This window comes from Passer domesticus, chromosome 3, assembly GCF_036417665.1.
Source record: "Passer domesticus isolate bPasDom1 chromosome 3, bPasDom1.hap1, whole genome shotgun sequence".
Taxonomy (NCBI): domain Eukaryota; kingdom Metazoa; phylum Chordata; class Aves; order Passeriformes; family Passeridae; genus Passer; species Passer domesticus.
In genome coordinates, this window is record NC_087476.1 from 805,997 (window position 1) to 820,346 (window position 14,350).

A 14,350-nucleotide genomic window follows, 5' to 3' on the forward strand; every position below is an offset into this window, starting at 1 on the left:
CAGCAGCAGTGGGGATCCATCCATCCATCCATCCATCCATCCATCCATCCATCCATCCATGCATCCATCACTGCTCCTCAGCCCCTTGTTCCATCCCTGCTTCCCTCCCTGGTTCCCAAGTGCAGGAAACAAGGCTGTGACTGCTCTGCAAAGCACTGACAGCAATGCTGGGCTTCTTCCCCCACTGGGGAACCAGGGCCCAGCACAAGCAAGGGATGCCATGGCCACAGGGCAGGGATTTTTGGCTGCAGACACCGGGGCTGCAGCTCTGGAGGGGGGAGGCTGTCCTGAGGGGCAGAGGCATGGGAAGATGGAGGTCCTCAGGCATTACAGCTGGGAAGGAGCCCCTGGGGGTGCACCCTGGGCAGGGAGCTCCTGGATGATCCAGGAGAGCTGGCAGAGCCCAGCTGAGTGCCCCGTGCTGGCCAAGCTGAGGTGACTGTGCAGAAATCAGAGACGTGCCCGGCCCACAGGGCTGCTGCCAAAGGCTCTGTGTGCCCTTTGTGTCCTCCCTGCCACCTGGAAGTGCTGACTGAGTCCTTCTCCTCCCAAAGGAACAGAAACTGGGGGAAAGTGCCTGTTTCAGGAACATGGAGCTGCCTTTCTTGTTCCCCTCACGTGCTCTCTGTCCACAGAGGGGTGGGGGAAGGAGGTGAAATCCAAGGTGGTGAGAGCCTGACCCTGCTGGCACCAGTGCTAGGAGCTGCTCCAAACACCAGCCTGTCCTGTCACTGCCCAGACAGCCTTGGCAGGAGCCACTTGGTGTGGCTGTGTGGGCAGCAGGAGGGTGGCTGGAGGCCTGGTGAGACCCAGCACCATATTTGCAAAAGAGAAAATCTCTGTGGGGGACCCTTCTTACACTGCCCTGTCATTTCTTCTGCTGAGCAATTCAACATTCTGACAAAGGTTATTTCTTATATTGGGCTTTCCTGGGGCATCTCAAAAGATTGATCAGAGCTGGCAAGGGGCTCAGCCCGGAGAAAAGGAGGCTCAGGGGGGACCTTGTGGCTCTGCACAACTCCCTGCCAGGAGGGAACAGCCAGGGGGGGTCGGGCTCTGCTGCCAGGGAACAGGGACAGGACAAGGGGAAATGGCCTCAGGCTGGGCCAGGGCAGGCTCAGGGTGGGCACCAGGAGGAATTTCTCCCTGGAAAGGGTGCTCAGGCCTTGGCAGAGGCTGCCGAGGGAGATGGAGATGTCCAGGGCAGGTCTGGATGTGCCACTGAGTGCTCTGGCTGGTGACAACGTGGGGACTGGGCACAGCTTGGCATCAGTGATCCTGGAGGTCTTTTCCAACCTGAAGGATTCTGTGATTCTGTGTATTTATTTGAGTTTTCCTGCCCTGATGATGACATCAATAAAAAACAAAAAGCCAGAGGGGTGTCTGGAGTTCAGAGCTCCTGCTCTGGTGTCCAGGGTTCTTGGAGCACAGAACATGCTGTGGACACCCCTGCCAAGAGGACAACGTTGTATGGCAGCAGGTGGAACAAACTCAAACTTTTCTGTTCCTCAGACTCTGCCCGGAGCATCTGGGGCTGTTTAACAGCTCTCTTGGGGCTCTTCTCCTTACACAAGTTTGGGTTGCAGACTCTCCTGAAGTGGGGGGAGCTGGAGGTGTCCTGGGGCTGGGAGGGTCTGTGTGCCATGGGAGCTCATCCTTCAAGGAATGGTGGTCCCAGAACCTCCTCAGATGGCCTGGCCTGTGCCCATGCCCTGCCTTGGCTGGGGGAGGAGCTGGAGAACACAGAGCAGCTTGTTCCCAGTGGCTCTGGGATGACAAAGGCCCTTCCATGCCCACAGCACCACGGGCTGGGCCCTGCTCTGTGAGGCTGTGAGTGAGTAACCAGCAAGCCCAGCGTGTCCCTGCTCTGCTCCTCTTGCACAACTGGCGGGTGATTCACAGCTCTCCAGCAGTGGTGTTGCAATTCCTGCTGCTCAGCTCTCCCTGCAAAGCCCAGGAAGAGGCTGCCAGGTCCTGCTGGCTCTCCCTTTACACCTCATTAGTCCTAATTTGGTAAATTTTCCTCGTCACAGATCGGTGTCCTCTGGGGATCAGGACAGAAGATCCTGGGAAGGATGTGAGGGGGAGAGCTGTGGGAGCTGCTCTGCCTCTGCCTGGACATCTCCAAATCTCCCAGTCCTGCAGAGATGTTCCCCTGACTGAGCCACCAAGACCAAAGTTGTCTTTGTCCTTGGCCAGGCATCTCCTGAGGGATGGCTTCCCTCATGGGACAACATTCAACAATTTGACACAAGGGCCAGCCTTACACAGCAGACAGAAAACACTTTGTCTTGCTTGCAGAGGGATATGTGAGATTATCAGGAGGAAATTCTTCTTGGAAAGGGTGGTCAGGCATGGGAAGGAGCTGCCCAAGGAGGTTTGGAGTGCCCATCCCTGCAGGTGTCCAGGGCTGGCCTGGATGTGGCACTGAGTGCTCTGGGCTGGTGACAAGATAGGGACTGGGCACAGCTTGGATTGGAAGGTCTGGGAGGGCTTTCCCAGCCTCAGGGATTCTGAGATTCTGTGTGGCACCACATCCTCTCCAGGATCCCAAAGATAACCTTCCCTGAAATGCTGAAGTCCTTGAGCAAGCTGTCTAGGACAAAAGGTTCTTGCAAACAGGGATGTGAACGTCCAGAGCTCCCAGGAGTGCCTGGAGCCCTCAGGAGCGTGGCTCCCAGCCTGGCACAGTGTCAGTGCCCATGCCACAGAGCTCCCACGGGCACAGGAGCTCTCCCCTTCCCTCTGCTCAGCCACAGAGGAAGTGTTTGTGCAGCGCCCTTACACGGCTCGAGCAGAGAGCTAAAAATAACCCTGTGCTGTGGCTGCTGCGTGTGCTGTGTCAGCGCCGCAGCGCTGCCGGGGCTCAGGGGACAGCGACAGAGGCCAGGGCCCCGCTGCCAGCAGGGACAGCTGCCTGCACGCCAGCAGGGTGGGAAACCGAAACAACAAACACAGCAAACACACCCGGCCCTGGGGCAGAGCAGGGCCTGGGAGGGACGTGAGCTGTAGGGAACCTTTTCAGAGAATCCCCAAGGCTGGAAAAGAGCTCACACAGCATCCAATCCCAGCTGTGCCCAGTGCCCACCGTGTCACCAGCCCAGGGCACTCAGTGCCACATCCAGGTGACACCTCCAGGGATGGGCACTCCAGACCTCCCTGGGCAGCCCCTGCCAAGGCCTGAGCACCCTTTCCATGGGCAAATTCCTCCTGGTGCCCACCCTGAGCCTGCCCTGGCCCAGCCTGAGGCCATTTCCCCTTGTCCTGTCCCTGGTCCCTGGCAGCAGAGCCCGACCCCCCCTGGCTGTCCCCTCCTGGCAGGGAGTTGTGCAGAGCCACAAGGTCCCCCCTGAGCCTCCTTTTCTCCAGGCTGAGCCCCTTGCCAGCTCCCTCAGCCTCTGCTGGGGCTCCATTCCCTTCCCAGCTCCCTCAGCCTCTGCTGGGGCTCCATTCCCTTCCCAGTTCCCTCAGCCTCTGCTGGGGCTCCATTCCCTTCCCAGATCCCTCAGCCTTTCCCTGGGGCTCCATTCCCTTCCCAGCTCCCTCAGCCTCTCCTGGGGCTCCATTCCCTTCCCAGCTCCCTCAGCCTCTCCTGGGGCTCCATTCCCTTCCCAGCTCCCTCAGCCCCTCCTGGGGCTCCATTCCCTTCCCAGCTCCATTCCCTTCCCTGGACACGCTCCAGCCCCTCCAGGTCTCTCCTGGCAGGAGGGGCCCAGAGCTGCCCCCAGCACTGGAGGTGCCCCAGCAGTGCCAGCACAGGGGACGGGCACTGCCCTGGCCCTGCTGCCACCCCAGAGCTGGCACAGCCCAGGGGCCAGAGGCCTCTGGCACACCTGGGCACACCCAGGCTGGTGTCCAGCTGCTGGAACAGCACCCCCTGGGTCTTTTTGAGCCACTTTGTCCCTACATGAGTTGAGAAAAGTCATCCTGCAAACAGTGGGAATTTACAGACAAGAGAATACTTAATTATGACAGCAAATTGCAGTTGGCAGTGTGGCGGATCATACCACGGGACAGCTCAGGACTCAACGTGAGAGGAGCATTGGGTCTGTGCAAAACCTGTGACGGAGCATCTGCAGCGTTTCCAGTGCCTTCAGTGCTGGTTCCACAGCCTGGCCCTTGCAAGAAAGCTTGCTTCCCTGTGTGGGAGGAGCAGGAGCTGTGAGGGAATCCCCATGCCCAGGATGCCACCTGGAAATCCCACAGTCCTGGGCTGCTCCCCCAGAGTGGGCAGCAGGGCAGGGGGATTCTCCTCCTCTGTCCCTGTGCCCAGGTGAGAGCCCACCTGCAGAGCTGCCCCAGCCCTGGGCATTCCAGCAGCACAAGGACCTGGAGCTGCTGCACAGAGCCCAGAGGAGGCCCCAGAGCTGCTGCAGGGCTGGAGCCAGGCTGGCAGAGCTGGGGGGGCTCACCTGGAGAGGAGAAGGATCCAGGGAGAGCTCAGAGCCCCTGGCAGGGCCTGGAGGGGCTCCAGGAGAGCTGCAGAGGGACTGGGGACAAGGCTGGAGGGACAGGGCACAGGGAATGGCTCCCAGTGCCAGAGGGCAGGGCTGGGTGGGAGATTGGCAATGAGGAATTGTTCCCTGGCAGGGTGGGCAGGGGTTGGGATGGAATTCCCAGAGCAGCTGTGGCTGCCCCTGGATCTCTGGCAGTGCCCAAGGCCAGGCTGGACAGGGCTTGGAGCACCCTAGGACAGCGTCCCTGCCATGGCAGGGGTGCACTAAGATGGGTTTTGCTGTCTCTGCCCACCCAAACCTTTGCCCGACCCCGGCGCTCTCCGCTTTCCCCTCAGGGCTCTCTGCCCCCCTCACGCCTGCGCCGCCAGGGGGCGCCTCCCGCCCCGCCCGCAGCCTCGCTCTGCCCCCCCCGCTGACGTCACTCCAACCTCCGGGGGAGGAGGCGCGCGCAGCCAATGGGAGCGCGGGGAGCGCAGCGAAGGGGCGGGGTTTTCGCCGGCGCAAGGGCGGGGCCGGCAGCCCCCGGGTTCGCGCGGCCGCGGGTGACGTCATCGCGCGGGGGTTCTGCGGACCCGCGGGGCGGGAGCGCACCTGAGCGGGGCAGTGACCCAGAATTGCACCCAAAAATGTCACCCAGCCCTGCCCTCCGGCACTGGGAGCCATTCCTTGGGTCCTGTCCCTGCAGGCCTTGTCCCCAGTCCCTCTGCAGCTCTCCTGGAGCCCCTCCAGGCCCTGCCAGGGGCTCTGAGCTCTGCCTGGATCCTTCTCCTCTCCAGCTGAGCCCCCCCAGCTCTGCCAGCCTGGCTCCAGCCCTGCAGCAGCTCTGGGGCCTCCTCTGGGCTCTGTGCAGCAGCTCCAGGTCCTTGTGCTGCTGGAATGCCCCGGGCTGGGGCAGCTCTGCAGGTGGGCTCTCACCTGGGCACAGGGACAGAGGAGCAGAATCCCACCCTTTCCTGGTGCCCACACTGAGGTTTCAGCCCAGGGCACGGGAGGTTTGGGGCTCTCATGTCCAGCCTCTCCCCCACCAACACCCCCGAGCTGCTCTCCCTGTGCTCATGCCCAGCCTGCATGGATGCGGGGGTTGGTCCCGACCCAAGCGCAGCACCAGCCCCTGGTCCCGTTAAACCCCACGGGATCCTCGCTCCCAGATCCCCGGTCCGCGAATCCCGGCAAAAAAACAAAACAAAAAAAAAAAAAAAAAAAAAAAAAAAAAAAAAAAAAAAAAAAAAAAAAAAAACCGCACAAAACGAACGAACTCCGGGGGCCGCGCGGTGACGTCACCCGCACCCGCCCCGGTGACGTCACAGCGGCGTGCGTGCGCGCGCGCGCGCGCCCCCGCCGGGCCTGCGCGGTGCGTGAGGCGGGGGAGGCGGCGCGCGCAGCCTCGGCAGCGCCTCTGAGGAGCCGCCGCGAGCCCCCGGGGGGGAGAGAACCGGGAAGGGCCGGCGAGAACCGGGGCCCATCGAGCCGAGCCGAGCCGAGCCGGGCCGGGCGGGGCCCGCGGGGTTATGAGGGCGGGCGCCGCCGCCTCCCCGTGAGGAGCCGCGGGCGCGGGGAGCGCGCGAGGCCGCCCCGCCACAGGAAGCCATTTTGTGGGCCCCCTCCTCCTCCTCGCTCTCGTCCTCTTCCTCCTCCTCCTCGTCCTCCGCCGTCGCCGCCGCCCTCGGGAGCGGCCGGGCCCGGTGAAGGAGGCGGCGAGGAGGGGCGGCGGCGGCCGCCGCGCCCTCCCCCATGGCGAAGAAAACCTACGACCTGCTCTTCAAGCTGCTGCTGATCGGGGACTCGGGGGTCGGCAAGACCTGCGTCCTCTTCCGCTTCTCCGACGATGCCTTCAACACCACCTTCATCTCCACCATTGGTCAGTGCTTTTCCGCCCCCGGGGTGGGGGGGATGCGGACCCCTCGGTTCCCACCGCCGTACCCCGCATCTCCGTCCCTGTGTCACCCCCGGGGAGCCCCGGTGTTCACCCCGGCCCCGTTATTGTGTCACCCCCGAGGGATCTCCTGTATTATCTGCGTCTCCCCAGGGACCCCCTGTGTCACCCATCAGGAATCCCCAGGGACCCCCAGCCCCATGTCTGTGTCACCCCTAGGGACAGCCTGTGTCACCCATCAGGAATCCCCAGGGACCCCCAGCCCCATGTCTGTGTCACCCCCGGGGGACAGCCTGTGTCACCCATCAGGAATCCCCAGGGACCCCCAGCCCCATGTCTGTGTCACCCCCGGGGGACAGCCTGTGTCACCCATCAGGAATCCCCAGGGACCCCCAGCCCCATGTCTGTGTCACCCATCAGGAATCCTGTGACCCCACCATCCCCAGGGACCCCCAGCCCCATGTCTGTGTCACCCCTAGGGACCCCCTGTGTCACCCATCAGGAATCCCCAGGGACCCCCAGCCCCATGTCTGTGTCACCCCTGGGGACAGCCTGTGTCACCCATCAGGAATCCTGTGACCCCACCATCCCCAGGGACCCCCAGCCCCATGGCCGTGTCACCCCTGGGGACAGCCTGTGTCACCCCTAGGGACCTCCTGTGTCACCCATCAGGAATCCCCAGGGACCCCCAACCCCATGTGTGTGTCACCCCTGGGGACAGCCTGTGTCACCCCTAGGGACCTCCTGTGTCACCCATCAGAAATCCTGTGACCCCACCATCCCCAGGGACCCCCAGCCCCATGCTTTTGTCACCTCTGGGGACCCCCTGTGTCACTCATCAGGAATCCTCAAGGACCCCCAGCCCTATGCTTGTGTCACCCCTGGGGACAGCCTGTGTCCCCCCGAGCCCCACTCCTGCATCCCCCCTCAGGACCACCCTGTGTCCCTCCAGGACCTTCCTGTGCCGCCCCCCCAGCCCCGTTCCCGTGTCCCCGCGCTGTCCCCTGGCCCTGGCCGCGGAGACGCCGCCTGTCCCCCGCTGCAGGGCAGGGTGGCTTTGGTTCCTCCCTCCTCTCTGGGTGACCCTGGGCGACCCTCGCTGTCCCCCCCGCGCTGGCGGCTCGTCCCCCACGCCCCGTGCCAGCCTCCGGAGCCCACCTGGCCCCTTCCATCAGCGCTAATCCCCGCGGCTGCGGGCGGGATCCCGTGCCCGGGTTGGTTGCACCGCTATGGATGTGGCTCAGAAGCGATCGCGCTCCTGGGTGGGGTCTGTTTTCTCAACCCGACCAAGCTCTCCTTCCCCCCTCGGCAAAGCTGGCTCCGGCCCTTCCTCGCAGAGCAAGGTAGAGCTGCTGTGACATCATGAAAGAGGGATGTGTCTTTGCCTTTTCCGGGCACTCTGTGCCACGGGACAGGCCTGGTACCCAATATCCTTCATCCCAGGGCTTCCTGAACGTCTTGTTTTGCAGATGAAGAGTTCAGGTCAGCAGCTTCTCACCTTCTTGGTGACTGGCTCTGGAAATTAAGGGTAATTCTTGTCTCAACTTCTCGCAGCACTCACTGGTGTAACACATGCAGATACCCACATCTGGATAAAAAAGAAAATTATTTTGAGGGGTTTGAACTGGATCTGACTTTTGTGTTTGCTGTAAATCCCTTAAATCACTGGTCATGCAGCTGAGGGAACATGGAGTGTCAGTGTAGATCTTAGTGCTGGGTGTAAGTTCACCCCTGTGCACTTCCTCATCTGTGTTGAAACATCACCCAAAAATTGCACCTCAGACTTTAACATGCAAAAACACTCTCTTAAGCAAGGCTTGGGAAATTTAAAGTGAAAAAAAAAAACCTTTGTGACAACTAAGTGTCAAGAAAATTATTTCCTAAAACCTCTCAAGGGCCTCAAGCTGACATTTTGCTGAATTTTTGGGGCACTGTGTGACAGTTAATGCTGTCCCTTCCCATGGCTTGCCCTGGCTCTGGGAGGCCAGATGGGTTTGCTGCTGTGGCCAGGGTGTATTTTGGCACTGCTTGGCAGATCCTTGCTGGGATCACATGACATTCCTTGCCTTTGGAGTTCATTGGGAAGGTTTATTTCAATTCTCCAAGTTAAAAATAGTCAACGTCATAGTTAAAAAGTCAGCGGGCACACAGTGGCTCCTGCTCCAACAACTTGTGCTTTCAATGATTAGTAATTTATTAATTAGTATTAGTTGCTGGTCTAACTGTGCAGTTTTGGGACCTTCAAGAGAAGTATCACCAAGTTGAGTAGGAAGCATGCACGTGCAGATTTTGGAAGTGTTTCCCACCAGTGGGACCAGTGGCTGTTTGTTCCTGGAGTGCCTGAACTGGAAGGCAGAGGTGTTTTATTTGTGAATTCTGAACTGAATGTCTGGTGATGGTAGCTGGTTTGTGTCTTCACAGTGGGATTTGGCAGGTGTTGGGGTACAAATTGATTTTATATGTGGTGTTTAACTGCCCAAAGGTGCCTTGAATGTGTTGTTTCCATAGTCCTCCTGTGAGTTGACGTGGAAACCTGGAGGGAAGTGTCTTGTGCAGACAATATCAGTTGAGAGGGAGACTCTCCATGAGCACCTTGGGAAATCCAGCCCATCCCTGAAGGAAGAATCCAAACACCTGAGTTATCCAGATCCACTCAGTTCTCTCTGCATTATTCCCAAGCAGTGCAGCAATCTGGCTGAAAGTGGCATTTCACATTCCTCCTGGTGACAGCAGCTCTCACACTTGCCCAGGTTGGCCCTGCAGCAGCAGTGGCATTCCAGGAGCCTGGAAAGGGGCTTTCCATGGGGGTCCCTGCTGTGGGAAGGAGCTTCAGCCCTGCTTGGTTTTGCAGCTGGAAGAGCAGAGTTTCGGGGAAAGCCTCCCGTGGAGTCTTTGACCTGCAGCAACAAGGAAATGTGGTTTCCAAAGCCCTGTGTACACAGTGGGTGACGGGAGGTGACTGGATCCTTGGCTGAGGCTCTCCTGTGTTTGAATAACCCCAGCAGCTCTGATCCCTGCCCTGGCTTTGCTCAGAGCTCTGCCAGCAGCCTGGGACACACGTAAAATGTGCTGGGGTGTTTGGTGGGGGCTGTAGGCAGGGACTGGTGCGTGGAATCCTGGAATGAGTTGGGTGGGAAGGGACCTCAGAGCCCACCCAGTGCCACCCCTGCCATGGCAGGGACACTGCCACTGTCCCAGGGTGTGCCAGTGTCCAGCCTGGCCTTGGGCACTGCCAGGGATCCAGGGGCAGCCCCAGCTGCTCTGGGCACCCTGTGCCAGCCCTGCCCACCCTGCCAGGGAACAATTCCTCATTCCCAAAATCCCATCCAGCCCTGCCCTGTGCCAGTGGGATCCATTCCCTGTGTCCTGTACCTCCATCCCTTGTCCCAAGTCCCTCTGAGCTCCTCTGTAGGTTCACTGCAAGCACTGGAAGGCTCAGTCTTTAGTTTGTAAGGAAAATAAGTATCTCCAGGAATATTGAAACTGGCCTCTGTCTAAGGAGGATGCATGAGGAAAAGATTTTAATTCTCTAAAACCAAAGGCCTGTTTGCATATGTAATTTCTGCTTCATGTCAGTAACTTCTATCACTTCACATTTCATCTTTTCACGTTGGCTGATCCTGCTCCATCATGGCTGCTGGGAGATAACTTACTGTCCCTGTAATTTGACATACTCTCACTTTGACTTTGAGTCACTTCAATCTAATATTTCCTGCTAAAGCAGCAGTTAAGCTTCTGGATGTGCTGAGGTGCCAGCCTGAGTGATTTCATTGCCCCTTCTCAGGCACTATAAATATTCCAGATGGCATTTCTGCAAGAAATCCCAGAGTCATGGTAACCTCCCTGGGGAGGGCAGAGCCTGGGCCTCCAGCCCTGCCCTGCTGTTTGCAGGTACAAAAGAAAGAAATCTTGGAAGGCTTAGCCCATCGCAAACCATTTTAAATTTTAACTCTTCTTCAATGATTTTCCAAATAATTTTTATTATATTTGGTTTTGAGAGCTGTGGTGACTTCTCAGTTGTGCTTTAAGGTGTTTGTGGCTGGGTCAGTGGGTGGGTGCAGCTGCCCCTCTGCTTCTCCTCATTTTAGTCCTCTCCTTGCTGCCACTCCTGCTCCCAGCAGATTGTCTTTATTTTAAATGTTAAAAATGCTAGAATAAGTAACTTGCAGGCAGCATGTCCCTGAGATCTTATTTGTTTAATATCTCTTTATTTGGTGTGTCAGGTTGTGGATGGTTTGAAGTGAGCTGTGCATAAAGGATCCACAGGAGCTGTGCCCACTTTGTGCAGCTCCTGGAGTCCAGCCTTTGGCACCTGGGAACAGGTAGGGAGGGAGGTTCTTCTGGCCAGGATGGCTGCTGGAGATTCAAATGCCAGAACTGAGCCTGAGCATGTAATCACTGTTGTCTGACTAAGTCCAATGCAAATGGAGATGAGTCACAAAAAATGCTTTCCCATGAAATGTCTAGTAACAGCTCAGGAGAACAAAGGGTGTGTGAGCATTGGGAGATTTCCCCCCCAGTGCTCCTGATGGAAGGTAAAACTTCCCTGGATCTTTATCCCTCCTGGAGGTGCAGCTGCATTTTGTGTTCCTGAGTTTACTCTCCTGGCTGCAAGTCTACAAATCCAGAGATAAAAACCAGTGATTTTTGAGGTTTGTTTTATTTTGAACACAGCGTTAGGAGTGTGAAAAACTGTTATTTTAAATGTAAAAGTATAGGAAAACTTGGATGAAATTATGTTTTAATTATTTCTTTTGCCTTTATTAGAAGTAGGTTGGAGTTGGAACCACTTGCTTTGAAATTGCTTCATATTGGCACATTGAAGCACTGATGTTTTCAAAAATTAGTCCTCAAGAATCCTCAAGTAATAAATCTGAGTTTGTTTGTGCTTCCTGGGAGGATTTGTTCACTCAGGATTGTGATGTATTAATGTCAGAAGGAAGGAGGGATCCCCAGGTAGAGAATGGGGAAAAACTTGCCAGATTTGGGGAAACAAATGATGGTTTGAGTGGTGAAGATGCTGTTGCTGTGCAGGGGTTGCAATGAAGTTTGAAAAACAAGTAGCTTCAGGATTCAGGTAAGGAAGGGGTTACTGCACCAGAGGGAAGTGCTGGCTTGCCTGTTCCCAGAAGTTGTGGCTGTCCCATCCCTGGCAGTGTTCAGGCCAGGCTGGACAGGACTTGGAGCAATGTGAAAGATCTCTGCCCATATCAGGGGGTGAAATGGGATGAGCTTCAAGGTCCCCTCCAAGCCAAACCATTCCATAATTCCATCATTACATCCCTTTTTTTGTGTCCTGCCTACAGGAGCAGCAGCAGCTCTGAGTTGTGTTCATGTTGTGCCCAGGCTGTGAGCTCAGTCTGCTTGACTCCTGGCACGGAGCAAGTGAATTAGACAAGGAAAAATCCCAATAAACCCTGGCCCAGCAAAGCCCCCTGATCCCAACTCCTGCTCAGTCATTTCCGTGACCTGAACCCAGCAGGCAGCAGGAGAGGCCAAAGTCATTTCCACTTGGAGGTGGCTGTGCTGCACAACTGGCTGCCAGGGGAATTTTGGAGGGGAAAAGATGGCTGGGTTCAGAATGAAAGTAGAAAATGGAAGTGGATCTGTAGGTGGGCATTGGATGCAGTGCTCTGGATGCATGCTGGAGCTTGGGAATCCCCTGGGCTCTGGGCTGCTGGAGGCTGGACAAGCACTGTTTGGCCTGGAGGGGGGTTGTCCTCTCCTCTGTCTGCTGGGACACCCAGGGGAAAGGTTACAGAGCGAGCTGGGCTCGTGTGATACTGCACAAAAAGGCTGGTTTGGTTTTGGTTTTCTTTAGTAGGGTTTTTTGGGGCTTTTGTGTGTGAGTGTTTGGGGATTTTTTTCTCATCTAGGGCAGTGAATAATGAGCAGCAGTTTTGCACACGCCTCACAGAGCTGATGAGAAGCTGGGGATGGCTGTGGTGAAGAGCTGAGGAACTGAGCTGGCTGGAAACTTCTTTGTGTAACGTGGCTGTTTTTGCAGCTGAGCTGGAGCAGTTCCCTGATGGGGCTCCTTGTGTTACCCTCCAAATCTGTGCTGGTGGACAGATAGGGCAGCAGGGGACATGGAAACAGCAGAGGAGGTGATGTTTGTACTCAGAATTCCAGGATCATTGAGGCTGGAAAAGCCCTCCCGCCCCATCGAGTCCAAGCTGTGCCCAATCCCCACCTTGTCCCCAGCCCAGGGCACTCAGTGCCACATCCAGGTGACACATGCAGGGATGGGCACTCCAAACCTCCCTGGGCAGCCCCTGCCAAGGCCTGAGCACCTTTTCCATGAGGAAATTCCTCCTGATGTCCACCCTGAGCCTGCCCTGGCCCAGCCTGAGGCCATTTCCCCTGTCCTGTCCCTGTTCCCTGGCAGCAGAGCCCGACCCCCCCTGGCTGTCCCCTCCTGGCAGGGAGTTGTGCAGAGCCACAAGGTCCCCCCTGAGCCTCCTTTTCTCCAGGCTGAGCCCCTTGCCAGCTCCCTCAGCCTCTCCTGGGGCTCCATTCCCTTCCCAGCTCCCTCAGCCTCTCCTGGGGCTCCATTCCCTTCCCAGCTCCCTCAGCCTCTCCTGGGGCTCCATTCCCTCCCCAGCTCCGTTCCCTGCCCTGGACACGCTCCAGCCCCTCCAGGTCTCTCCTGGCAGGAGGGGCCCAGAGCTGCCCCCAGCACTGGAGGTGCCCCAGCAGTGCCAGCACAGGGGACGGGCACTGCCCTGGGCCTGAGAAGTTCCCCATGAAAATTCACTTTCTGGTTGCAGTTCCACATTAACAGACCTGCTGGCAGCAGTTCCCGTGCCTGGCTTTCCCTCCTCCCTGCCCCAGTATGAAGCAAACCCCAAACTGGGCTCTCTCTCTCTTGGTGCCTTGGGCAAAGCCGGTCAGGGAAGGACGCGAACGCTGCGGAGCTGCTTCCTTGGGCTCAGTCCTGTGCTGGCAGCCCTGCTGCTCCTCTGTCCTTGCTCTGACATGCTGGTGATGTGCAGCTGAAACTCAGCTCCCCAAATGTGCTGAGCACCATCAGGAGCCCTGCAGGCACAGGGCAAGGAGAGTGCCCAGGTTGGCTGCTCCAGTTCAGCCAGCGCTGTTTCCAGGAGGGGACTGAGCTGTCACTTCAGCAGTCACAGAGATGAAGAGTTAGGAAATCACTGATATTTTCTGGGGTAATGTGTGTACAGATTTGGAGCACAGGCTTCTTGTGTCAGGCTGTATCATCTGTGGGCTACTTGTGAAATTTCAGAGGCCAAACAAAATGTCTGTTGGTGTTGCTAGAAACTTGTTCATGAATGCCTAAGCAGGAACACAGCCTTTGTTTTAAGTAGCCAATGATTAGTTTTTAGTGCCTTGTTGAGTGATAAACACAACTGGGAGGTGCACAGAAGTGATTTCCTCTTGACTCCTTGGTTTATGTCTTTTGAAAGAAAATCTGTTTTGCTCTTGCAGAAGATTTTCTTCCCCATGAGGGTGGGCAGGCCCTGGCACAGGTTGTCCAGAGAAGCTGTGGCTGCCCCTGCATCCCTGGAGCTGTTCAAGGACCCTGGGAGAGTGGAAGGAGTTCCTGCACATAGCAGGAAATGGGATGAGCTTTAAGGTCCCTTCCCACCCAAACCATCCTGTGATTCAACAATTGTCTTTATCCTGAGAAAACACTTGATCTTTTCCGCTCTTCAAGTCAATACTGATATTTAATTACAGGATCGATTGAGAGCCTATTGATGAAAACCTCATCAGGGGATAGGATGAATCAACCCTAACTTGAAGGGTTTTAGGCAGATGTTGCTGCCTGTAGTCCAGCAGTGCTGCCTGTGAGGGGTTTTGCCTTGGCAAGCCCTGCTCTCTGTCCCTGCAGCCCTGGAGCAGGGCGTGGGCTCTCCCCACCCTGGGTACCCACAGCTCCCTGCTCCTCCTCCCTGGAGCGCAGAAAACCAGCGTGTCCCTGCTTGTTGGTGAGCTGGAGAGCCTGGAGAAGGATGGTGGCTGGGAGAGGGCTGCTCTGCCAGCAAAATTCATC

At 57.3% G+C, this 14,350-nt stretch overlaps 1 protein-coding gene and 1 long non-coding RNA gene across 2 annotated transcripts in view; one reads left to right on the top strand and one right to left on the bottom strand.

Moving 5' to 3' along the window:
- Positions 1-5,800: 5,800 nt before the first annotated feature.
- The window catches only part of RAB10 (RAB10, member RAS oncogene family), a 50,036-nt gene continuing 41,486 nt past the window's right edge, over positions 5,801-14,350 (top strand). Inside the window, exon 1 of the mRNA XM_064411458.1 lies at positions 5,801-6,315. Coding sequence (XP_064267528.1) covers positions 6,189-6,315 — 127 coding nt within the window. The 5' untranslated portion in view covers positions 5,801-6,188. The remainder of the gene's footprint in view (positions 6,316-14,350) is intronic.
- LOC135295763 (uncharacterized) lies at positions 6,175-7,745 on the bottom strand. Its single transcript, XR_010357838.1, has 2 exons — positions 7,489-7,745; positions 6,175-6,392 (listed from the first exon to the last, which is right to left on the bottom strand). It is a non-coding gene; the product is annotated as an uncharacterized LOC135295763 (long non-coding RNA).